Here is a 27,567-nt window from a genome sequence, read left to right as displayed (position 1 = left end):
GTTATGAAGCCACTGACAATTGTGATGATAAGAACTGAAGATATTTTCGCTAAGCATAACGCTGTGGTTCATCACAACAGGTCAATTTAATGTTATACAGTTATTCTGTGTAGTGTTTACCTGTGTGAGTCAGGTAATGCCATGCCTCTTCCTGCTCACTTCTCTTTGCATTATGCAGATAGCCTCTTATTCATATGCAACGTGGTTTGCAAATAATTGGTTTTTTTTTTTTTTTTTTTTTTTTTTTGTATTTGAAACAATTCAACAGCAATAGAAGAAAGAATAAAATGTAACCTGTTATTGAATGTTTAATTTTAAATCATAAATTACAATTTGACGGGGTACTTTAACATACTTGAATTCTTTATTCGTAAATATGTATTTAGTGTATAATTGTATAAATTAGATGTGCTTATGAATTAGCTATGTCCTATTCGCGAACGAATCTGTTGAGTCGAATCTTTTTAGTGAATCATTTGAACCGGCTCCTAACGATTTGTTCACGAACGATTCAATCGTTCCGTTTAGAACAGTTCTCTGACTTGAGAATAGAGAACTGTATGTTTACAGTTTGAGAATTTGCAGTTTTATTAGCAGTTTTATGGCTTTGGTTTTATGAGCTGAATCGTGGTTGCAACAAAGTGAACCGGGAGTCATGAAATTACAATACAAACTGTTAATGTTAACAATAAAACGAAGTCAAAATAGCATACGTTCTAAGAAAAGTAAAACAGTAGGCTATTCAGTGCTGTGTTAAAATGAAGGAATTTTTCATATTGATTTTTCACAGGTGTTTACCCGTGTTTTAGAGTTAAAATGTCCGTGAACTTAACGGATAATGTCTTGGCTGGCAGACTGCTGATTTCTTTTTTGATAACATTGTAATCAACATCAATATGTGTACCCTAAAAGCACACATACATCACGGAGATATCTATTTGATGTCTGAATTTACATCTGGAAGACGTATTTTTAGAATGTTTGCTCATATGCAATATGTCTATAGGACATTTCCTATCAGATGTCAAATAGACGTCTATTAGATGTGTTTATGATTTAGAATGTATGTAAAACTGACATCTTACAGACGTCTGTCAGATGTTTGTACACCGCTGATGCTTTCTAAATCAAGTAATCTTTACCAGACATCTTGCAGACGTACGCGTGCTATCTGGATACACATTTTTGAGACATTTATGGTATGTAATATGCTATGCAAGGATGTCAGGGGCTTTGCGATTATGTCGTAACTTAAAAGAGTCGCTGAATCATTTTTTTAGATGACTGAAACAAACCATTCTGAAATAACCTGATTCACAGAAATGAGTCGGGCTTCCCTTCACTATGAATAAAAGATGGACATGCCACGTTAAGAATGGTTATGTTGACAACACCTTCTGGCGGACTGGTGCATACAAAGACCACACTGCACAGAGTGATTACTTTATATTATTAAAAAAATATATATGTTGAAGTTCATGCATACATATATGTATTCCATCTGAAACTCTGAAACTTCTCATGTTGGCCACTTTGCTGGTCAGCAGCTGAAGTCAGCTGTAATGGCTCACTATTGCAAGTGTTCTTTATGAATGGCTACCATGGTAACCAAAACAGCAGGTGCAGGATACAAGAAGCACCAGGGGTCACCATAGAGAAAAGTCTACTTGCAGATCGCTGTTTTAATTTGGCGCTCGCACTCTTTAAAAAATATTGTGCAGTTAGCAGATTGCATGGAAAAGAAGCTTTATGAATTATGCAATAGAGTTCCAGTCTGGTCTTGCTGGTCTTGGCACAAAGATAGCTCAAGTTAGCTGGGAGTGTTTCTTGAGATCTTAATCATGTTATAATTCAAAAACAAATGCTTTGTCATTTCATTCCCATTTATTTATAACTTCACACGTACAGCTAACAGGGATCCATACTAAACATGCAAAGTAGCTGGACTTGTTTCTCTGACTTGTTGCAGCAGGCATATGTGTCTGCCTTTTTCTGCAGTTATAGATGTGATTTTCTATAAAACAAGGACAAAAGGCTTAGTTTATGTGATTTTTGCACACCAATATTTGTGAGTTTGTTTCCCCCTGCATGGTTGACAGCACAATGCTTTCCAATGTTTTGATTCTTGTTTGAAACACCCATTTAAATGCCTCTGCTCTCTACTGTCTGCTGTGATTTTTAACTAGATAAGGTTGAAAATTTGCTTGTTTTTCTCTGGGCTCATGAGGCCTTGTTCTATTTTAAACCCATTTAAAGCACTCCTCACCTATTATGCAAGTCATTTGACCGTAGAATGAGTCCTATGTCCGCCCAATGTAATGAGGTCTCATGGGAAGCTTGTAAATTTTGACTGACACAGTGTGTGACCTCTTTAAGTTGTATTTTATTTTATTTTAATTTGTATCATAATTGCAATTATTTTAGAATCTGGTTGCAGGCATGAAATGTTTGCTCAAGATGTTAGCTTTAAGGGATAGTTCACATAAAAATTAAAATTTTGTCATTAATTACTCACCCTCATGTCGTTCCAAACCCATAAGACCTTTGTTCATCTTCAGAACACAAATTAAGATATTTTTGATGAAATCCAAGAGCTTTCTGACCCTGCATAGACAGAAACAGAAATGACATGTTCAAGGCCTAGAAAAGTACATTGTTAAAATCATCCATGTGACATCAGTAGTTCAGCCGTAATGTTATAAAGCTACACTTTTTGTGTGCAAAGAAGAAATTGTTGAATAAATTCTTATGTTGGTTTTCTTTGCACACAGAAAGTGTGTATATGCAAACCGTTTGAAATACTATTAATCAAAGTGTCAGATAATCCCAGATATCTTATCATAATTGATCTTATTTTCTATCAAACAGTTAAAATTTACAACACTGACAGCATCAAAAACTGCAGACAGGCTGAATGACAATGCAGTTTTGCTCTCTGACAGTAGGTGGCGCTTTTGGACAAGCAGAAATACAGATGTTACTATGGTTGCCCCTGTAAACGAAGCAGTGCTGCACTTACTCTGCCAGTCAAAAGTTTTTGAACAGTAAGGTTTTTAATGTTTTTTTTTTTTTGTTTGTTTGTTTTTTTTTGTAAGAATCTCTTCTGCTCACCAAGTCTGCATTTATTTGATCCAAAATACAGCAAAAGAAGTAATATTGTGAAATATTTTTACTAACTGTTTTCTAGTTGAATATATTTTAAATTGTAATTTATTCCTGTGGTCAAAACTACATTTATAACATCATTATTTCAGTCCATTTGTTTAGCAAATAAATTTAAAGGATGCTTTAAATTGATCAAAAGTGATGTTACGACATTTATAACGTTAGAAAAGATTTCTATTTCACATAAACGCTTCTGAACCTTCTATTCATCAAAGACACCTGAAAACATTCTACTCAGCTGTTTTCAACACAATAATAATAATAAATAATAAATGTTTTTTGAGCATCAAATCAGAATATTAGAATGATTTCTTAAGGATCATGTGACTGGAGTAATGATGCTAAAAATTTAGCTTTAAAATCAAATTTATATTTTAAAATATATTCACATTTTAAAAATATTTCAAAAATTTCTGTGATCAAACAAATACAGGCTTGGTGAGCAAAAGAGAATTTAAATATATATATATATATTAAAAAAAACTTTTGACTGGTGCTATATAAACACTATTTTATTTGGCATTATACAGAGATAACATGAAAAAAAGTCAACCAAAATGTTTCTGAAGAGCGTAAGTTCACTTTTATTCACAGTGTATCCCCATTTAAACCGGTAAATTCGCTCCCACACTTTGCTTGTCTTGCTAGTACAATAAAAACAGTGGGCAAGATTTGAGGTGAAATAATTTTGTTTTCTGTTCCAGACAGTCACTTTTCAAAATAATGTATTATTTTTATTTTTATTTTTTTTATTGAACAATATCAATTTACATACTCAAGTGGGGAACACAAATATGCATTTGAAAAATACACACTTTCCCATAATTAAATTCTATATTGTATATATAAAATAAATCTAATGATTTCAAAGATATACACTGCCCTCCAAAAGTCTGGAAACACCCCTGGCAAAGTGTGGTTTTGGATGATATCAGCATAAATCCTTATCATTTTTTGGTGCAAATACATTAAAGTAACTTGACATTATCATTGAAGACCAGCAATAATAATTGTCATTTTGATTGCATAATAATGGCAATATATACATGTCAAAGTCAGACATGCCCCTTTGCCAGCTGTGATGCCTGGTTACTGGTTTAAACTTGGCCTGGGTTTTTAAAAGATTTTTGGGTCAGCACACTTTAATAGCTTCAACAACTGATTGCCAATTAAGTTTAGAATACAATGAATTTAGGCCCAGAGCTGTAATAGCTGCTAACGGTGGATATTTAGATGAATCGGAAATGAGTTTTTTCTGTGTATAAACTATGTAATAAAAGATGTTTTTGTAGTTTGTGTTGTCCCTTATCAGTGCACAGTTCTCACAAATTAAAAAGGATTCATGCCAATATTGTCCAAAACCCCACTTTTCTAGGGCGTTTCCAAACTTTTGGAGGGCAGTGTATTCAGTAATATTTTATTCCTCGCACTGATCAATATGGCAGTCGTCTTGGACTTATTAACACCTAGTGGTGTGGATGTAGCATTACACAAAAGCAAATGTTTGTGTCCTTGTTTTATTGTTAAAATGCATCATTTGCAGTCAAACATGATTGTTTTTCTAACAGCAAATGTTTTTCTGTGAGGAAATGTGCTGAGTCTGGGGAAGGCACCAAGACAAAGTAAATAGTGTTTGGCTGATCATGTGATTTTAAGATGGCTGCCCCCATAATATGACCCTTTCTATATAGAACAAAACCATTTTATTATGACAGAAAGTTATGACAGAAGTCTTCATCACATATTGTTCATTCACTTTAAGAGTAAAGCCTTTTTAATAAGACAAAAACTACAGAGTGCACCGTTCGGCATTTAATGTTTAAGTGCTATAAAAACAGCATGTGGCTGAAAACTTCGTCACCATCAGAAGCAGCTGTACACAATCGCAGAAGAACAGCGAAGTTTAATGTCATGTCATTCCAGTAATCTCGCTGTATTTGTAATAATATGCCAGCTATTTTTTTCTTTTGGCTGCGATAGCAACGCTGCCTCTCTGTTAGACCACTTCCTCTTGAGTGTGCTGTTCAGAGGACAACACTGATGTGATAAAACCACTTCCTGTCATGGTTGCTACCATTTGTAACCTCCTTGAACAACCTGTTTGTGAGTTGACAAACACATGGTACACATCATCACCCCATTTCGGCTGAAGACCAGTTGAGGAAGAGGTTTTGAAAATAACAAGTTTGTGTTTGTTTGTTGTGATTTTCGTTTTTTTGAGGGTTGACGCTCTAGATTCTGTTAGCATGTGTAGATGACCTTCATACGAGATGATGTACAAATGACCTTGAGTTAGTTGTCTAGGTCTATAGTTGAAATGGGTTTCTATAATGGAAGAAACAATCCATCCAACATTGTACCTTAGTGTCATTTTTTATGAAAAACAGAAGGAGGCTCTGGAGCTTCTAGTTCCACACAAGGAAAGCTGATGGTGAGTCCTACTTTTAAGGTCCAAAAAAGCACAATAAAAGCATTTAATGGGGTTGGGATGAGGGTGAATAAATGATGACAGCATTGTCAGAACATAATAAAATCTTTCACAATTCTACGAAATTGTCATTAACGTGAGGTGACAGACCTGTTGGATGCCCTCATGGTTACGCAATCATGCTTATTACGTTATATTACAACTATTTTTCGGTTGTTTGTTGCTCCTCGCACGTGCTCCTCCTAGGAGGAGGCTAACTTGGCAGGTGTGTGTGTTTTTACAGACAACAAACCTGCTTGTTAATCTGAATAGATTTTAGTATACTGTCACAATAGGCTGAGAGTCCTTGTGTAGGCAGCGGTGAAAAGACATCACCCACCTCAATTCTTTGAACTGCCATTGTCATGTACCTGTAAGTCAAGTTTTGAGGTTTACGTCACGTTTAAGACAAATGTTTGTGTACAGGTGCCTTTATTTGACCGTAATCTGGTGTGAATGCCAGCGTTTCGCATGTGAGGCTCTTAAAAGCATTTTTAGCCCATGTTTTATCTTCCCCTCGCAATTGTGCAAACAGAGTAACTTAGAGGTGGCAGATCTTTGTGCTGGATAGTTCAATACTTTAATAGATACTTAAAGAATTACATCACTCCAGAATTTACTCACCCCTATGTCATTCAAGATGTTCCTGTCGTTCTTCCTTCAACCGGAATGAAATAAAGGTTTTTGAGGAAAACATTCCAGGATTTTTTTCTCCATATAGTGGACTTCAATGGGGATCAGTGGGTTGAAGGTCCAAATTGCAGTTTCAGTGGAGCTTCGAAAGGCTCTACATGATCCCAGCCGAGGAATAAGGGTCTTATCTAGCGAAACGATTGATCATTTTCTGGAGAAAATAAAAATTTATGTACTTTTTAACCACAAATGTTTATCTTGCACTAGCTCTGCATCTACGACTTCACGCATTATGTAGTCACAGCGGAAAGGTCACGCGTGAATAATAGATGATCCAAAAGGAGATCGTAGTTATTTTATCTATTAAAACAAAGCATTTCATCCCCCCCTTTAAAAAAAAAAGAATAATAAAGTAATAATAATCACATGCCATTGCCACTACACAGGATTATGGTGAACAACCACTGAGCCTACAGGTATGTAGAGATCTTTGCTATATTGGTATGTTAGCTTAAAGGATAAAGCCAAATCTTATTTCATGATATAGTAATTTTCACAACAACAATTTATATCATGACATAGTCATTTATTGTTATTTTATCTGTTATTAATAATAGGAACCTAGATGCAAGTAGCAAAGTAAAGGACAACTACAATAAAACAAAGACACAAATGAAAAAAATGTTGTTTTATTTTTTCCTAAATTCCGTTTTAATTTTTCCAGACTCTATTTTAATGGTTACATCAAAAAATATATAAATAAATAAATAAAAAATATAAATAATGTCTAATTAATTGAAATCATGAAACTTGCAGAATTTAACAGCAATTTATTTAAAGTTTAAGAAGAATTACGTTTTAAGGCCTTACGAAATACGTTTTATTATTTTTCTCAAATTCAGTTTTGTTTGTGAGTCTCTGTTTTCCATTAATTTTCTAAATTCTATTTTAATTGTTTCATTACGTTTTAATAATCAAAAGCATGTTTAATGAATTTATAAAGGATAATTAGATTTGATAAAAATTAACTTATTATAGGCTGTTTTTTCTTTTCAGAAATACTGTGTTGTGTACAATTTTCTGGTAAAGAAATTCTGGTAAATATTTTTTTTCTGGTAAATATTCCTTAAACATTGTTTTAATAATATTTTTATTATTAGTAGTAGTACTACCTTTACATTAAGTAATATATTAATATATTTCTGACTGTCAGGTAAACCGAACTTTTACTTTGACAGGTTGCTGTGAAGACCTTAAGGGACTTCATTATATGAGAATAGTTTTCTGCAAAAGAAAGGGTAAAATGTTCATGGAGTGACTCTCAGAGCAGTTCTAGAGATTATGTTCATGTGTTCATGTACTCATTTATTGAGGCAGCAGAGGCTGAAAACACAGCGAGTGTCACGCGTATGAGTGTAGTAAACAGAACTGTGCGTCTGCGGCATTTACTAACACAGACACGCAGAAATACAGCTTTCATAAAACGCATTCTTAAAGTACCGGTACTAGTAAAATGCGGAATCGTGCCGTTTTTAAAAGCAGGGTATCGCGATACTTTTTAAGTACCGATATATCGTGCAACACTACTAGGGATTGGCGATATCTTACCGTTTGCGGTATACCAGTAAAAATTCTCCCCACAATAAGAATTAGTCTTACCGCGATAATAACGATAAAGTCTAGTTGTTGACATGTTTCTGCGTGAGACAGTGTGGAGAATCGGTCTGAGCCTTGAATAGGTTTTTTGCACAGGACGTCATTGCTGTGGCGCGAAATGCAGCTGGAGGGCAGGAATTGATATTTCTCCATAGGAATCGCTAGCAGAAACTCAAAAATGCCTATGTTTTGTGTTGTTTATGGATGCTCAAATCAGTCAAACCGAGAAACCACAAAATATCTTTTATCATGTATGAAAATTTGCTGTTCATAAGGGCGGAAAGGCAAGAATTGACTGAAAAGTGCAGGAAAAAGTGGCTTGTAAACCTCCGTCTGTAGTCAGGAGGAGAGTCGGATAATGCTTGTGTGTGCAAATGGTTAAGAAAAGATATAATAATATGTTAAGATATTAATAAAGAAATAAAGAAATATATAAATATATACAGGGTGAGACAGTGAGAATTCACCTAATGCTAAACGCCACACGTAGACACAATGTAAGATATTATCTTTGTAGTTCCGAGAGCGTCACTGATTATAATGGAACATTGTGAGATTGCAATAAATTGAAGTGAGTGACAGCTTTTTAGTGACTATATGGAAGTGCTATTTGCTCGCTTTCTATAATCAGCTCGGAATTTGAATAAAAATTTCGCTTTACGTGATGCTAACAGGACCAATAGCCACAAAACTCTGCACATGCAGATGTTGAATGTGATCCTTATGTTATGAAGAGGAGTGATTTTTCAACTAAATTGAAATAGCTGCCTCAGTTGCCTGTCATTGAGGCGGTGGAAATCCTTCATTTATATGAAGGATGCAGGATATATGTCACTCCTAAAACTACTGCTGTATGGGGTTTTTGGCCATTAGTCCTGTTAGCAGCATGTAAAGCGAAACTTTTTTTCAAATTCTGAACTGATTGTAGCCTAGAAAGCGAGCAAATAGCGCTTTCATATAGTCACTAAAAAGCTGTGACTCACTTCAATTTATCACAGTCTCACAAGGTTCATTTGTAATCATCTGCAAATATAATATCTTATTTGCATTGTATGTACGTGTGGCATTTAGCATTGAGTGAACTCTCACTGTCTCACCCTGTATCTATTTATATATTTCTTTATATCTTAATATTATTATATCTTTTATTAACCATTCGCACACACACAAGCATTATCTGACTCTCCTCCTAACCGCAAACGCAGGTTTACAAGCCACTTTCCCCATTTTTTCAGTCAATTTCTTGCCTTTTCCACCTTATGAACAGCAAATGTTCATACACGATATGAAATACAATTTCTTGATTTTGACCGATTTTCCATAAACAACTGAAAACATAGTCATTTTGAGATTCTGCTATTGATTCCTATAGAGAAAAATCACTTCCTACCCTCCAGCTGCATTTCATCCTCAGAATCACGCGTCCTGCTGTGTACGATACAGTTTTGCATGTGTATGAGTCTGTTTACAAACCTCTTGTCCAACAAAGATATCATTTATTGACATGCTTTTTCTCCAAATTAACTTAATAACATAGTCGAGTGTTCGAAATAACTTCTTTTTCTGATCAGACGTAGTTTCATATCACAGAATGAGGCAGAAATCAAACTATTTTATAGTATTACATAGTTTTAAAGGCTATGTTAATTAGCATTGCATTATAAATATGCTTTATCCTTTTAAAAATACTCAAGATTGCTTGAAGAACACAGACAAACCATACATTATGGCAACTGTATGTTTATTGTCCTCAAGCTTCCTCAGTTAAAATGTCTATCTGCGTTTTATTCAGCTATAGCAATAACTGGATACCTTTGTCCATATTAGGGATTTCCTGGAGCGTCGACAGTACTATTACTTCTGCTATGCATATGTGGAGTTTCTTCCCTACGGCTTCCAGTTTGAATTAAACAGTCATCACATTACAACATGTGTACTCAGTAATGCTCACAACAGTAGGAAAGATACTACTTTTCTCTAAAGAAACAGTATTCCCTGAATTATCGTTATTGATATTATTACCTCAATAACACCAGAAATTATCATGATATATTTTTAAGCCCATATCACTAATCCCTAGTACCGACCCAGTGTTTACAAAGTAAACATGCAAAGAAATTCAAACGCTCTTTGCAAAGACAATGTCGGGTTGGCGTGATAGCCTTGTGGGCAGTGCGGCGATATACAGCACCATTGCACTACGGGCGTCCCGTGTTCGAATCCAGACTCAAGGACCTTTCCCGATCCCACCCCCTATCTCTCTCCCACAACGCTTCCTGTCCATTCTAGTCTGTCCTGTCATAATAAAGGCTTAAAATGGCAAAAATAAATCTTAAAAAAAAACTATGTCCTCAACTACAGGTTGACATGCATGCAAGGTCCTAAAACACTTTGCTTGTCTTATAATATGCATTTATTTTTACCTTATTGGCCTAACGACTCCCAAGCAATTTGCTCAAAAAATCATTTGTCCAAACCCCTCCTTTGTGTGAAGCTAATCTGCGGTGATTGGTCCGATGACCCAGTCTGTTGTGAAACGGTGGTCCAGTTTTCCCGGGTCTGCACACGCAACAAGTGGGCGGGCAATATGCTGTTGTTTCATGTTGAGGTCAACTTAAAACAGCTTAAGATTCGTTTTAAAAACAACTCGTTTTCATGATTCAGAATGGACTCTTTCAGTGTTACACACTGCATGAAAGGTAATTTTCAAAAATCTATAATAGGGGCACTTTAAAACATTCTTCACGCTAGACAGAATGGTTCCGTTAAGAATGAAAGATTCATTGGCATCACTGTGAAAGTCCAACTTTTGGAGAGAAGGTGCTTGCTGCAGAGTAGGTGGTCATAGCTTGACATCCAGCTCACCTTCTCTGGAAGTATTGGGTGGAACTTGAAGGTCCAACCACACCTTAACCTTAAATGATAACCCTATCCCTAAACATAAAGCCATCCACCCATTAGGTCCACAGAGGTGGAGCTGGACTAGATCAAGCTCCACCTGTTTGACCCATTTGGCTCTGGAGTGAGTATGACTCTCGTTGCTTTTGCAACCTTTTTTAAGAGTGTTGTGTTATCTCGACTGTCCACTTCAATGTATGCAGTCCAGAGACATCTGATTGATTATTCTAACAGTTCAGTGTTTAAACTTTGTAGACTTTGTAGTGCTTTTCTTTAATGGAATCTCTGATATTTAACAGGTTTTTGACGTTTACCCTTTTTGATAAATGCTACACCATGCTTTAGCACTGAATGACTAGTTAGTCATTTATTTGTATATAACTGACCACTACAATGTCCACTACAAAAAAAACAACAACCAAAAAAAACCTCTTCTATTATTTTATTAAGATTTATATCTTCACTTGATTAAGCTTGCAAACTGTTGACCAAACTTTTGGGTGTTTACAAAGTTGTACTTCATACTTATCACTTTGCCGAGGCCTAAGGTCACTTATTGCCCACTTTTGAAGAATGAAACATCTTCATCTTCAAAAGTGGAAATACATGGCAGTTAGCAAAGCTCATCTGCCAAAATCTGCTCTCGCTAAGTAATACAGAACATTTTTATCAGCAGTTTAAGAAAACCCATTACAGTCCATGATAGACCACTTAAATGCTTGCTATCAAGTATTAGGCAGCATGAGACATGAGAATGAATCTGCGCTGTCAGACCCAAAGAGCTACAGCATGTACTTTGAACGGCAGATTAATCAAAAAGATACTAAAGAAGTTGGCTACTTCCTGAATTTTGTAATGCGTTTTATGACTGTCACATATTTATGTTGGAGTTATTGACGCAGCTGCTGAGGATGTGCACACAAACAGACTGTCTAGATAAACCAGAAGGCTGTGATCTAAGCTTTGACTTCAGGCTTTTGCATTGATGTGCCGATGCTATTGTTTTTGTACAGTGGCTTTGGTTTTATGTTGCAAGATGTTCTGTATTACTCAACTGTACATTCTGTTTTTGTCAGTCTATGAATCTAGATTTATCTACGTGTTTGCTTATAGGCAGTTATAGGCATTTTGCTGTGTTCAGCAAAAAATTGAACGGGAGAGTTGACATTTAGGTGGCCTACCTAGAAACCATTTTATTTGGGTTAATAGGCCACTTTTGACCAAAATCTAAGGCAATCTCACGAATCTGCATGATTTGGAAATTATAATTATGACTGTGACTGTGCTTGATTTGTAGAGCTGCACAATTTGGCAATTTTGTTATGTATATATTATTATGGGTATATAAAAATGACAAAAAAAAACAAAAAAACAAAAACAAATGAAGGAATAGTACTATTTAAATATTTTATTGTAATCACATATTTAAGGGAAAAAATTGATATATACATCACAAATCAAATTATAATTGAATATTATTACTACTACATAAAATATAAAAATGACTAAAAAACAAATAAAATGGTACTATTTAAATATTTTATTGTAATGTAGCCAAATCATATATTTAATAAATAATAATAATAATGATAATAATATAGAATATATATATAACCAACATGTCTGAATTAAAATAAAATATTACTACTACAAAAAAAAATCCAAATTACTAAAAAAATTAATAAAAAATAGTACTGTTTGTAAAAAGTATTTGTAAATTTTACTTGTACTTGTATTTGTAAATGTGTAACAAAATCACATATTTTTAAAAAAAAATAATAATATAATAATAATAAAAAATAATGATAATGATAATAATGTAAATAGCTGATATATCACCAACATTTGTCTGAATGAAAATCAAATATTATTACTTCTACATTAAAAATAAAATAAAATGAAAAATGAAAAATAAAAATGACTGGAAAACAAAATAAAAAATAGTACTATTTTTATATTTCATTGCAGTGTAACAAAATCACATATTTAATAAAAAATATAATTAAATAATAATAATAATAATAATTATAATTATTATTATTATTGATATATACATCACCAACATTTGTTTGAATGAAAATCAAATATCATTACTTCTACATTAAAAAATATAAAAATAACTGAAAAACAAAATAAGAAATAGTACTAGTTTAATATTTCATTGCAGTGTAACAAATTACATATTTAATAAAAATAATATTATTAAACAATAATAATAATAATATTAATAATAATAATCATCATCCTTATTATTATTATTATTATTATTATTGATATACACCACCAACATTTGTTTGAATGGAAATCAAATATCATTACTTCTAAAAAGAGCAGTAACAAACAGTGTAACAAAATCACATATTTAAGAAAAACAATATAATTTTATTATTATTATTATTATTATTATTATTATTATTATCATTGATATATACATCAACATTTGTTTGAAATCAAATATCATTACTTCTATATTAAAAAATATAAAAATGTCTGACAAACAAAATAAGAAATAGTAATATTTTAATGTTTCATTGCAGTGTAACAAAATAATAACATAATAACACAGTGTAACATAATAATAATAATAATAATAACAATTGAAAAAATGACAAAAAACTAAACAAGAAATAGTACCATTTTAATATTTTATTTTAATGTAACAAAATAATAATTTTATTTTACATTACTCCACCTCTATAACGATAAACCTGTGTAAAGTTACAATACTAATATTTATGAATAACAAAACACAGATAATGCTAATGTGCTTCACTTTGTAGCATGCAGTGCATATATTTATATAATTAAATGGCAGCCTTCACGATTTCATAATTGCAGCCATATCACTATTTTGGTTTTATTTGCAGCCATAGCAGTTTAACCTTCCTAGTATTCAGAAGGTAATATGACTCTAGTTATGGAAGTGATACTACAACTGTTCTCCTACCCAACTGAAACCAGGATTGCTTTGTGGTTAAACAGATGTAACAGTTGTTGTTTTTCAATCGGCCATTGCAATGATGTGTACACTATCATATATATGTAATCGAGGTGCTGTAACGTTTTCAGTGCTGCTGGGAAATCCACTCTGGGTTTTAGAGAAAAAAAACTGTAAAAAGCCCCAGGTGGAGGGATAAGTCCAGGCCGCTGCTGTCAAGGAGCTCCAGTACTTTCCGAGACTTACCCGTGAGACTGTTTAACTATATTTAGCCCCCTTTGACTCATTTAGCAGCTTCAATCATCTGGAAGAAGGCTAATCAGGAACGGTAATTCAGCCACACTACTACTTTGTTCAATGGTATGTCACGCAGCTGCTATTTATTCTATAATAATTTTGATCCCCCTGTCAGCCTATGACCTAATTAAGAGGATGTTATCATTTCCCTCTTTTACACTAATGTTTCAAGGACATTATTCTGTTTGATTGTGTTGTGGGTGAGGCTAGTAGCCGTTGGCGGAGATGTGGGCTGTTTTTATGAGAACTGGTTGAGCCTTTTTAGTTTGGCTAGGTGTGTTTAGAGTTAAATAATTGTGAAAATACTTTAATCTCAAAGCGTTTTGAATGTGCGTTTCCTCCTGAAGAATATTTGAGGATTTTCACATGTATCCTGAGGCCTGTGTTTACTGACATTGAGAATAATTAATAGAAACCCGGAGAAAAACTCTCTTTGTGTCCGCTGAGCAGCTGCGAGCTCTCGGAGCCGCCAGGAATCTCAAACAGAATGGCTCATCTGTGATTTGCCATCTTCAGAGAACACCACTGGAGTCGAATAGCATTCAAGAACTGACCTGAATTTAACTAACTCTACTTTGTCATCACAAGATGGTTAGCATATTAACAGAAAAGGGGAATGAATAGCAATTAGTTTCCATGAATAGGGTACAAATTGGTGTCTCATTAGAGAAACCAATTTGAGAAAATATTGTCTAGCATGAAATTAACCTAGCTTGAAAACTAGTTCGTTTTAAACATATCAGATGTCTCTATCTCCCCTTTAAAAAAGGGGCTGTTTCATATCAGAGGTGTTGACTTTCTTGACTACAAAAAATGACGAAAATCACACAACATAATTTCAACATTAAATGGGTTGTTCACCCAAAAGTGAAAATTCTGTCATTAATTACTCACCCTCATGTCGTTCCAAACCCGTAAGACATTTGTAAGCTCTCGAATCAAAAATGATCAAAAATATCTTCATTTTAAGGTCTTACGGGTTTGGAACGACATGAGGTTGAGCATATTGCAAAAGATAATGATGTATTATCCTGTGTTTGCTAAGGTTTATAAACGATTTACCTTACAAATCTGATGAAATCAGATGAACGTTATAATAAACCCAAACTCACAACAACATGCAGAGATGGAGTTTGAAATGCTCCACACATGTAAATGATAACAGCTTGTGTCAGTGTTGCCAAGTCCACGGTTTTCCCGCAGAATTTGGCTACTTTAACACTGTTGCAGCAGGTTGTTTTTCATGTCTGCGGGTCGAAGTGACCCCAATAACGTGATATTTAGCCCCATGGAGTTTTGGGATAGTTTTGAGTAGCAGTCAGGCGGGTTTGGTTGTGAAAACCTGGCAACCCTCATTTGTGTAGCAGAATTTACTGTGAAAACAGCTGCTCTGACACACACGTACGTTAACTACACGCATGTAAATAATTAAAGCACATATATTTTAACTGCCATTGCATATATTTATTTAACTGGATTGTAGCGTTTGGGAATTCTTAATAGCGTTATGCTTTATTCTGATTTTTAAATGGATTTAATATGTGTGACGGGCCAGTATTTTGCCAATTACTTGACACGGGCAGAGGATTTTTTTTTTTAAATCAAATACGCCAACAAAATCGAGGACTCATTGCAGCCCTAATACATTATTATCTAAACTGTATTTATTTCCTATATTTTAGTGTCCATATATTGACTGATTTATGTAAGTTTCAAGCCCAGTTTTGTAAGAATCAGAAAGTGTTTACTGTTGCAAATGCATGTTTGCCACATCTGCATGTGAATGCAAAAAAATATGATGGTTTCACAGTATCTGTTTCAGTTCTTAGATCAGCCTAAAACTTTTTCATTTCCCATTATCAATTAAAGAAATTTAGCATGTTGGTTGTTGCTGTTATTTTTGACTGTTTGTTTGAGGAAGTGCAATTTATAATTCTGTTGAGATGAAGCAACCCTGACAGATCATCTAGTGGTGTAAGAGAGGTTACAAGACCGCCCCCTCCGTCTGTGTAGACAAAGTACGATAATATAGTTATTCTCACATATTTCATGTGCAAATTAATGTTTTTGTTTCTTTAGAAAAACATCCAAAATAGAACATGATTGCCATAGCTGTCTTGTAAATCTGGTTGTCTCAATAAATGAAATCTGTGTCAAGTTCAAAATCTAATTTACTGGATTCAGCTGTGCCAGAGCTTAAAATGGAAAACTCATTAAGGGTGATGATATAAACAGTAGGCAACACTGGGCCCACAGAGACACACTGTTGGCATTTTCCCTGTTAAGCTCAGCACTTAGTTAGGATCAAGTGATCAATTGGCAAAGTGAATCAATACCAGCTCAACTTCAGTTCCGTGTCATTGGTTTAAGAGTTTAAATTTTAGGTTTATTCCCCATGCGGTTGTAAATGTGCTTTTTTTATGCATCTGGTCAAGTCAGGGCATGTCACTTCCACCTAACTGCTGATTCATACCAATGACTCAATCATAGTTTGATGTGTATGACCAATGAATCAATCATACTTTGTTGCTCAATCTTCAGGTTTCCCTTCAACTAGTACTTGAAAGCCACACCAAATCTGTTTGTGGGATAAAAGCATGCTTTTACAAGGCTTTCAATCATGGTCTGTGTACCAAAATAAGAGGATTCTCTGTTGCACAACTGGGCTTTCAACTCTGTCAAGGTCTATAGAAAGAATTCAGTTCAGTTACAGCATAATCATATTTTTGTCACTCAGGCTTAGGTAGCTTGGTGATTTACAATGCAGTTGTTGCTTTTTCAGTTTATTGGAAGTGAATGAGAACTGGGTTTGTCCAGCTTCAAAGTGTACATAATGTGCCGTATACCAAGTCTTCTGAAGTCATTTGACTCTTGTGAGAAACAGACTGGAATTTGAAGGGCTGGTACACCCAAATATCAAATATTCTGCTATTGATTGATTACTCACCCTCATGACATTCCAAACCAGTAAGATGGTAGTTCATCTTTGAAACAACAATGAATAATTGTGTCCCTCCATTGTAAGTCCATTCCATTATATTCCATTCATAAAGGACCCTAAAAGAAATTCATATAAATTGACGGGTTCTGGAGACATGATTTGTTTATATGACATGGAGATTTAATTTAGGCTTGCATATAAACATTAATAAACTGTACTTGCTCGACCTGTAATAGTTTCAAGTAATAGTTTCAGCTATGATTTAACATGCTTGATGTTCTCTATGTACAGTTGAAGTCAAAAGTTTACATACACCTTGCAGAATCTGAAAAATGTTAATTGTTTTACCAAAATAAGAGGGATCATACAAAATGCATGTTATTTTTTTATTTAGTACTGACCTGACTAATAAAAGATGTTAACATATAGTCCACAAGAGAAAATAATAGGTGAATTTATAAAAATCACCCCATTCAAATGTTTACATACACTTGATTCTTAATACTGTGTTGTTGATGTTTTTTTTTTGTTTAGTGATAGTTGTTCATACCTGCTGTTCTTCAGATCCCACAATTTCTTTGGTTTTTCAGCATTTTTGTGTATTTGAACCCTTTCCAACAATGACTGTATGATTTTTGAGATCCATCTTGAGATCCAACTGAGGGATTCATTAAGATCAGGGTAAATTTAACTTATTTTGTCTTCCGGTAAACATGCAAGTATCTTCTATAGTTTCTGAAGGGCAGTACTAAATGAAAAACAATATTTAATAATATTTAAGAAAAATAAATAAAATGCACACATCTTCTGTTCAAAAGTTTACACCCCCCCGGCTGTTAATGCGTAATTTTTCCTTCTGGAGCATCATTGAGCGTTTAAACCTTCTGTAAAGATGGTTTAAAAATCATACAGACATTGTTAGAAAGGGTTCAAATACACAAAAATGCTGAAAAACCAAAGAATTTGTGGGACCTGAAGGATTTTTCTGAAGAACAGCGAACGGTTGAACCTTTCAGGACAAACAAGAGACTCATGAACATCTAACTAAACAAAAACAAACAAAAAAAAAAACACAGCTGTGGATCATTCAGGTAACAACACAATATTAAGAATCAAGTGTATGTAAACTTTTGAACAGGGTCGTTTTTATAAATTCAGCTAATATTTTCTCTTGTGGACTATACATCTTTTATGTGAAATATGTGAGGAAAAGATGACAAAATTTTCATTTTTGGTGTTATTTTCTGAAAATCTTGTCATCCGCTTTGTCCGGTTCATGAACATCAGTGATCCTGATGTCAGGTTCAACTCAATGAGTTATAGAGATTAACAGATTAGCAGTGAGCAACAACAAAAAATCTGAAATGTTTGTGACACAAAGCTATCATACGACTACAGAAGACTAATATACAATACACAAGTTGTATACATCACTAATATGAGACTTTTGAAGCGTCAGACTGCGTGGAGAAGAGCAGCAAATACATTATTCTCTTAAATTTCTCTTTTTGTGTTCCTCGTATGTAAGAAAGTCATGGTTTAAAATGTCATGAAAGTTAATAAATAACAGTTTAAAACAGCATGAAAGTAAATAAAAAAGACTGAAGACTTTTATTCCAAATGGTTGCATCAGGTACACCGTAACTTACCGGCTTTACGGAGGTGATTCATACTAAACCAATAAAGCTGTGGTAGCGGCAAAGGAGGAAGAGAACATGAAGGTGACGATGAGCCCAGCTGAGGGAACACAGGAAATGTGGCTCAGTTAAAGTGACTTGCCATTTCCTGGTTGCTTGACAGAAGTACAGACAGCAAGAGAGCAGAAAAGAGCAGAGCGGTAAACCAGCAGAGACGTCATGATGGATTCCGAATGATTCTGAGGCTTACAGGTGGACACATTCTGGACTTTTTAGAAGCATCTAGGTGGGGGCTCAGCAGAGACCGGGGTAACAAGAGCCCCTCCACCGCACATCACCTGCCATGAGACATGGACTGGCCCCTAAATGAACAGCAATTGGTAAAGTTTGTTTCTTTCCACCTTGAGCAAGTTTTAATGTTATTTTACAGTTATTTTCTGCTGTAGTGCACATTGTTTTGGACCAGAAGCCCTCTGTATTTTGCTATCAGAGTGTGTAAATATCAGAGAGTGTTTTATGAAGCTGCTGACAGCCCAACTTCCCCTATATGAGTGGGCGGATCAAGCCGCATCATTTAAGCTAAGCATAGCTCCTCGCTCTTTGAAATGTTTTCCACCAGCCGCTTTCCAGTGACAGTCACATGCGAGGGTTTCTTCGTGTTGATACACATGTTCTTGCTTGTGACTCATTTTTGGACAGAACTTTACAGTAAATGTTTCTCTGTGAAAGGTGATTTTTTTTTTTTTTAGTTGTTCCTTTTATTTATTGATGATGACTGAAAAAATAAATGTTATGAGTTATGATTCAGCTAGATTCTGCTTGCATTGCATTCAAGATCTACATTTGATCAGTGCATGCATTTTCGTGGAATCTAACCATTGTTGGAAGTATGTTCTAACAAGACTTTATCTTTTTAATTGCCCAAAGGACATGTGATCTGTTTAACTACGTCTAAGTTATTATAGATTCATGAGATCAAATAGCATGTCTGTAATATGACTGATGGTATACCCACCTTTGCTGGCATTAGGTCCAGATGTGCAAAGTTGTTCCTTCGTGCTCATCCGTGATACGGTTTCCTTGCTCCAGCCTATTCTCAACTAGTGGAACGATGACAGAACTTCATGCTTCACAGCTCAAAAAAGGGACTTCTGACAACAATATGATTTGAACAGCGATAATGGGAATTTCTTTTAGATTAGGTTGCAATGGTGGCAGTATTAAGATCTGTTTATCAAAGAAACTAATACGACTACAGATAATTGTTGGGATATGGCAACATTGGAGCATTGTGATGTAAACTGTCAGAAAATAAAATACATTAAGGTGTACCACGGGATGTTACTGGCGCGGGACAACTTTGTACCTTATCTACCCCTAAAAGTGCATATTACTTTCTTTTGTGTTTGCACAAACAACCTAATGAAAGACATAACGGATTGTGCAAATGCTACTTGCTTTTTTCCCATTGACAAAACCACTATCACTGCATTTATTGCATTACGAATTCACAGTATCCACTGTTTCACTGCACAAGTTTGCATAAGCTGTAGTTTCCTGTTGTGTTAACACAAATGTGTGCATGCTCTGATTTTGGAGATAGCGCCCAGTCATGCTTGTGAGGTAAAGGTTTACTACGCATGTGCAAAACTACATGATTTCCAAGTTGAGTAGTTGACTAGAATGTACTATTGAATGTACTAGTTGATTAACTGGTCTCAAGTAAGTTCCGAATAATCTGGATTTGGGTTCACCTGACCCCAGTAATATGTGTTTCTCAAGAGGCTTTCACAATGGATGTGGTTTTAGAAAGGACTTTTCAATTTAGATAAGAACTGTGTATCCATAGATGCACAGAGAACAACATTTTGGATTACCTGAAGCTGAGTTTGTTTGTAACCTAAATCTCTCTGACCTCTGGTTGTCCTGTCAAAACATGTTTTACAGCCTCTTACTCTTTTCTTTTATGTCTCTCTGTCTTTCAGAAAGATGTCGTTTACCTGCAGCAGTGGTTGGAGGCATTCGTGGCGTCTTTTGAGAAGGTCATTGATGTGCAGTCGACGGAGCCTCGCCGGTGAGTCAGTTACATTGCTGACCTATCAAAATGTCACTGATGCAGGGAGTTGATCTGTAGGTGGTCAGGTCCAGATGGAACCCGACTGTGATGGTATTTTAAAGCCTGCATTTGTTTAATTGCTCATTTAATGGGGGCGAGTTTGAAAAATCCATATTTTGAATACTTTCATCTCATCCTGCAGATCTGATATAGTGAGTCTTGATACTGGCTAATGTAGTGCGCACCAGATCTATGATCTAAAGTTTAGCACATATACCTTAGGCATATTGAGCTGTGGTGTTGTAGATAAAGGATCAATTCCAGTCCAATGTTGTGGTTCAGCTAGGGTTGCCTTAATAAAATTTAGAAAAAGATCAGTTAAAAAAACTAAAAGATCAGTTAAAAATAACTTGAGGCTGTCTGGAAAAGATTCTGAGGAACACCAATTGCTGAAGACATGCACCAACTTAAAAACAAATTAATCAGATGAAACATTGTTTTGTTTATTAAATAATTTGTGCTCTGTGTGAACAAACCTCAGGTTTACATCCAAGATGTATGTTCAGTGTCTGAAAACAGTTCTTTGACTTTTTTGATGTCTATTTGTCAGTGCTTTATCAGAACAAATTGAATCAAAACAAAACAAAAAGCAAAACAAAACAAAAACGAAAACAAGACAAAAGCAAAACAAATGAAAAGCTAAACTAAAGCAACAAAACAAAATCAAAACAAACAAAAAGCAGAGCAAACAAAAGCAAAACAAAAGCAAAACAAACAAAAAGCTAAATTAAACAAAACCAGAACAAAACAAAAGCAAGACAAAAGCAAAACAAACAGAAACAAGACAGAAGCTAAACTGAAAAACAAAAGCAAAACAAAAAGCAAGACAAAAGCAAAACAAACAAAAAGTTAAACTCAACAAAAAAAGAAGAACAGGATAAAAGCAAAACAAAGTAACCAAAACAAACAAAAGCAAGACAAAAGCAAACCAAAAAAGCGGAACTAAACAAAAACAAAAGCGAAACAAAAAACAAAAGCAAGACAAAAACAAAACAGCCAAAAAGCTAAACTAAACAAAAACAAAAGCAGAACAAAAAAGCAAGACAAAAGCAAAAGAAACAAAATGTTACACTCAACAAAAAAAAAAAAAATAAATAAATAAAAGCAGAACAAAACAAAAGCAAGACAAAAGAAAAACAAACAAAAATCAAAAACAGGACGAAAGCAAAACAAACAAAAGCTAAACTAAAAAGCAGAACAAAAGCAAGACAAAAACAAAACAAAGTTTAGCAAAAGCCAGACAAAAGCAAAACAAAAGCAAACCAAACAAAAGGCTAAACTAAACAAAAACAAAAGCAAGACAAAAGAAAAACAAACAAAAATCAAAAACAGGACGAAAGCAAAACAAAAGTTAAACAAAAAAACAAAAGCACTGAAAAGCAAAAGCAAGACAAAAAGCAAAACAAAAGCAAGACGAAGGCAAAATAAACAAAAAAGCAAGACAAGCAAAACAAAAACAAACAAAAAGGAAACAAAACCTCTGTTTTTATTTATAGGCTGGAGGAATGGAACGCCGACGTCCCCCTCCTCCCCAAGGAGGTGTTGGTGTTCCTCAGCACCCAGCTGTGGCACAGTGCCCTTCACATGTCAGGGCAGGATCAGAGCAGCACTGCTCCACACCCACTGCTCCTCATCAAGTTCTTCATCATCATCTGCAGGTCAGCACCCCAAGAGCACAGAGCGAACACCATCATTCTCTTTGCGATAATGCCCCAGTGACTCCTGCTGATAAGATTTTATCTTCAAACAGTAGGGATAACGCAAGCCAGCAGTTTATGCTAAATTGCATAGCTGATGTTCATCTTCCCTGAGTGTACAATAATACCATTTCTAATGTGAATGTCTGTGTGCAGGAATATGGAGAATATAGACTCTGAAAAGACTCCGGGGTTTGTGTTTGAGACAATCAAGCTCCTAAACTTCTGTTTGACTCAGGTAAGAAATCAAAGTCTGTGAAACCATTTCAAAGTGGTTTGCACCCCTGCTGATACATTGAGCTATGGTGCTCATGTGGGAAATGCGAGTTTGAGTCTAGCTTGCATCATGTTCTAATCGAGTTTCCCTCATCTTCTAGTACATATTAGTAGCTTAAAGGTACATGATAGTATTTTAAAAGGTAATGATTGTACCTAAAGTGTACATATTAGTACCTTTTGAAAGGGTTTCATTCCAGTGACAGTTTTTACCTTTGTTTTTAAAAACGTACAATGTCTCAAAGCTCTAATGACCTATTGAATTAGAACTAATTTAATTCTATTGTTTCTCAATTTTTCTTGTCACCACTCCATTATTCGCTCAATATCAGAAAGCCACACAAAAGACTAAGTAAAGGTGTTATATTCATTATCATTTTTCTAATTTTAAAGCTAGTTCAAATTTATGTTGCATGTTTATTTATTCCAAGCATACCATTGTAACTTTTGTTCACTTAATTGTATTACTATGTAGCTATTGTTATTACTATACATGTACTTGTGGTGTTATTGTAGGCTTGTGAACTAACAGAACAGGTTGAATCAGAAAGCTTTGGGTGGAAGACCTTAGCGTTATTCAAAGGAATGTTTGTGTGTTAACAAGTCAAAAACAGATTTTTGTATGCAGTACTCAGTTTGTGTATTCAGTTTGAGTCAAGTGTGTATGTATGTGTGTTACAGCTGAAGAAGCAGCCAGATGATCAGAGCACTTTAGAGTCGGTGGTACAGCATGGCCTGCTGCTATGTGAAAACCTCTTTGACCCTTATCAGACGTGGAGGAGACGGCAGGCAGGGTGAGTGTGTGTCTATGAGTTGGGCAGGGTGTTAAACCACAATAGGAATGCGTAGGAGCCATTAAGAGCAGCTAGCTCTGTTTCAGCTCCACTTTAACTGTTAATAACACACCCAGTCCTCAGCTCTCAAGCCTTCTTATGCTCACACACAGCATAAACTTCCCACAGCATGTGTGCATCTCTTCATCGAGCACTGTTCTGCCCTTCCATTAACGTGCTGGTTATAAACCAGTGTGTGTAATGAAACAGTCCATCTTTCTCTGCCCCTGCAAACAGCCTACAGGTAGACTAACTGAACCAAATGCACCAAGCCTGCATTTTTTTTTTGATCCAAAGTACAGCAAAAACAGTAAAATTTTGAAATATTATTTTTACTATTTAAAATAACAGTTTTCTATTTTAATACATTTTAAAATGTAATTTATTCTTTTGATTTCAATGCTGAATTTTTAGCATCATTACTCCAGCCACATGATTCTTCAGAAATCATTTTAATAATTTTGCAGCTTAAAAACATTTATTATGTTGAAAACAGCTGAATAGTGTTTTTTCAGGTTTATTTGATGAATAGAAAGTTCAGACGAACAGCATTTATCTGAAATCTATTCTTTCTATTCATCAAAGAATCCTGAAAAAATGTAGTTTTAAATAAATATTGATGATAATAATAATAAAAATGTTTCTTGAACAACAAATCAGCATAATAGAATGATTTCTGAAGGATCATGTGACATTGAAGACTGGAGTAATGATGCTGGAAATTTAGATTTGATCACAAGAATAAATTACGTTTTAAAATATATTAAAATAGAACAGTTATTTTAAATAGTAATTTTTACTATTTAAAATAACTGCTTTCTATTTTAATATATTTTAAAATGTTTCAGCATTTAACATTTAACATGTTTCAACATTTTACTGCTTTTGCTGTACTTTGGGTCAAATTAATACAGGCTTGCTGAGCACAAGATGCTTCTTTAAAAAAAAAAAAAACTTTTTAAAATCTTAGTGTTTAAAAATGTTTGACTGGTAGTATATTTGGCACACAAATTGAGTGGTCCCTTGTACTATAGTAAAGTAATAAAGTGTCACCATGTTTTCATGGAAGTATTTTTGTCAACATAATAGTATATGAGTAGATTAATCATATTGTACAATGATATAGCTTGAGACATACTTGGTATAACCTGTAATTTTACTTATATTGTTGTTGTTAAATTTAATAATGTATTATTTTTGGCGATTCATGCTCCCAAAAAAAGTTGCCTGTGGGTAAGAAAAATAAGCATAATTCATGCCAGCACTGTGGTGTATGAGTCGATTAATCAACTTGAATCATGAAATATCAAAATACCATGGTATTGCAACCTGATAACGCAATTGTACTTCAATTAATAATATTCTTATTTAATAATTAATTATTCTGTTAAAGGTTTATGCTTTAAACATGAAACAAGTTGCTATTAGGGTGAGAAAAGTCAACATAATTCATGTCTATGGTGAATGAGTACATTAATCAACTTGTACCATTATTGTACTTCCATTATTGATATTATTATTTAATAATTCATTATTTTGGGGATATTTATGCTTGAGATAAGAAACAAGTTGCCACTGAGGTGAGAAAAGTAAAATATGAAAACAAAAGTGTATGAGTAGATTAATCACCTGGTACCATTATATGTACATGTACCAGTGTATGTATAGTTGTTGAAGGTGTTCTTTTTACAGTGTAATTATACATTTAAGTACAGAGTAATATTAATTAACTACATGTACTTACTATATGGCTAGGGTTAGGATTAGGGTTCAGTTTAGGGTTACTTGCATGTAATTATGCATAATTAATTGTTATTATAATAGTAAGTACATATAAGGACACCTTAAAATAAAGTGTTACCGGTTGTTTATTATTACTAAAAAAAGCTCTTTGATAGATTTATGCTTAAATCATGAAAATTCAAGATATATCCTTGACTATGGATTAAGAAGATGAGTTATTCCAGTGTCCTGTAGCTTATTGTTTTAGTAATAAGTAAGAATGTATCAAATATTTCCATAAAGAGCTTTGATTTGTGTGTTTTTCAGGGAGGAGGTCAGTATGTTGGAGAGAAGCAAGTATAAATTCTCCCCTCTTGTTCTACCAGAGGAGCTTCCTTTGCTCTTCCACGGTACGTCACCCACTCCTGGCTCCTGACACAATCTTTAATCTCCATTTACTCCCATCTTCGCATCCTGGGAGTTATCACACATCCCGCCACCCAGGAGAATAAATTTTGTTTGTGTAGAAACGGTGATTTGATCCCTGTAGTATTAATCCACAATGATTAAAGGCTCTGTTTTGTCATGTTATTTGTCTTTAAATGTTTTTCATTTAAATCCTTTAATCAGTGGAGTTGTCCTTTTCAGTGATAAATGGTTATGATTTGTTTCTTTTGTTAGTTTGTGTCCATCTGGACATATTGTAGAATATCAAATATATATTGACTATGTAGAATATATTTGTATAGTCTAGATTTGAACTGGACTTCTCATAAGCTCACAGCTTAACAAATTTGAGACGCAGGACTGTGTTGCAGCCTGCAGACAAAGGCTAAAACAAATAACATAATCCTGACATTGATGCAAGCTTTGTGCTAGTGATTATAAGCTCTGCGGAGCAACTTCCACACCTATATGTAGTTAGTAGACAAGCTGCAGTGGGTCCAAGTGGCTTGCGGTCATGAGGCGAGGTAAACTGGTTTCTTGTGCTGAAAAGTTGTTTTTCAGCAAAAGATTTCCACATGGGGTTTATGATATAATGGTAAACATGTCTGTATAAGGTTTGTTCGATTTTCTCATGTACTCAAACTACCATAGGGTGTCGTTATGAGCACAGACTTCATGGTTTTGGAGCAGAATTTTGTGTTTATGTGAGTGGCATGGCAAATCTGGCAAATAAATAAATAAAAATAAGAAAGAAATTTCAGGTTCATGCTGTGCTGCAACTTAAAACTCAAAAACACATTTTGATGTTTTGTTTTTGTTTTAGTTTGCTTTAGTTTTGTTGTTGTTTTGTTTAGTTTTGTTTCTTTAGCTTTTTGTTTTGTTTTTTGCTTTGGTGTTAATTATTTCTTTCTTGTAGTTTCATTAAACAGAGCAACAAAAGCCTTTAAACCCTGAGTTGGTTAATTCTGGTTAATTTTGTATGATAGGTGATTCCAATTACATGACAGTTCCTTGTTAAAGAGCAGGTCATATGGTATTTTAAATTGTCCTAATATTGCGTTGGAGTCCCCTACAACAGGTTTAAATGCATCTAAGCTCAGAAAACTTTTTGTAATTTTCTCAGAATATAAACTCAATGATTTCAAAACAATTTGTTTGATCAGTTCTGAGTGTAAGGTCTGTAAACCCCTCCCTTCCATAAGCCTACTCTGCTCTGATTGGTCAGCTGGCCACACCTGTTGTGACTGGTACAGAGAGGAGTATCGTTGCCAAGTCCGCGATTGTTTTTGATGTCCGTAGGTTGAATCAACCCCAATACCATAATTTTTAGCCTCTGTAATGCAAATTTACCAGGGGAAACCCGACAAAAAATTGTGTGTTTTATACCTTGGAATGCAATTAACAGGGACCCCCTTCAAAATGAGATTGGAAAGGTTTAGGACTACTTTTGAGTAGCAATTGAGTGGGGTTTGTTGTGAAAACCTGGCAACCCTGGCTACCATTGACAAAGCATGCACCAAACCAGTAATATAGTGCTCCAGTCCGTTCTTAAAATAATGACATAAAAACATTTGAACACTTATGCAAACAAATCATGTCGACAGCTGAAGTTTAGCTGCTAAACTCTAAACACTTAACAAAACAATAACAGTGGATATGTTAGCTGAGTGCTAACATGACTAACTCATGAAACAATACAGTTTGTAACACAAAATATGTCTAAATTATTGTTAGACAAAGTAAATATAACAATGACAGTCTACATTAACAGTCTACATTTTTAGGAAATAGTGGGTTCACAGCGAATTATCAGAACTATTTTAGTAAGACAGTAATATCATGAT

General features: G+C 34.5%; 1 protein-coding gene and 1 long non-coding RNA gene across 2 annotated transcripts in view; one reads left to right on the top strand and one right to left on the bottom strand.

Annotated features, from left to right (window-relative positions):
* The window catches only part of nbeal2 (neurobeachin-like 2), a 90,538-nt gene that overhangs the window by 914 nt on the left and 62,057 nt on the right, over positions 1 to 27,567 (top strand). Inside the window, 5 exon segments of the mRNA XM_051130813.1 lie at positions 20,618 to 20,706; positions 22,245 to 22,406; positions 22,602 to 22,683; positions 23,403 to 23,515; positions 25,604 to 25,686. Of these exon segments, the coding sequence (XP_050986770.1) occupies positions 20,618 to 20,706; positions 22,245 to 22,406; positions 22,602 to 22,683; positions 23,403 to 23,515; positions 25,604 to 25,686 (529 nt within the window).
* On the bottom strand, positions 1,867 to 18,737 carry LOC127178134 (uncharacterized). The gene is made up of 4 exons (XR_007829308.1): positions 18,645 to 18,737; positions 17,002 to 17,111; positions 2,516 to 2,604; positions 1,867 to 2,014 (listed from the first exon to the last, which is right to left on the bottom strand). It is a non-coding gene; the product is annotated as an uncharacterized LOC127178134 (long non-coding RNA).

This window comes from Labeo rohita, chromosome 16 (assembly GCF_022985175.1).
Source record: "Labeo rohita strain BAU-BD-2019 chromosome 16, IGBB_LRoh.1.0, whole genome shotgun sequence".
NCBI lineage: Eukaryota > Metazoa > Chordata > Actinopteri > Cypriniformes > Cyprinidae > Labeo > Labeo rohita.
The sequence above is the reverse complement of the archived record's forward strand: the minus strand, read 5'-3'. Positions and strand labels throughout refer to the sequence as shown.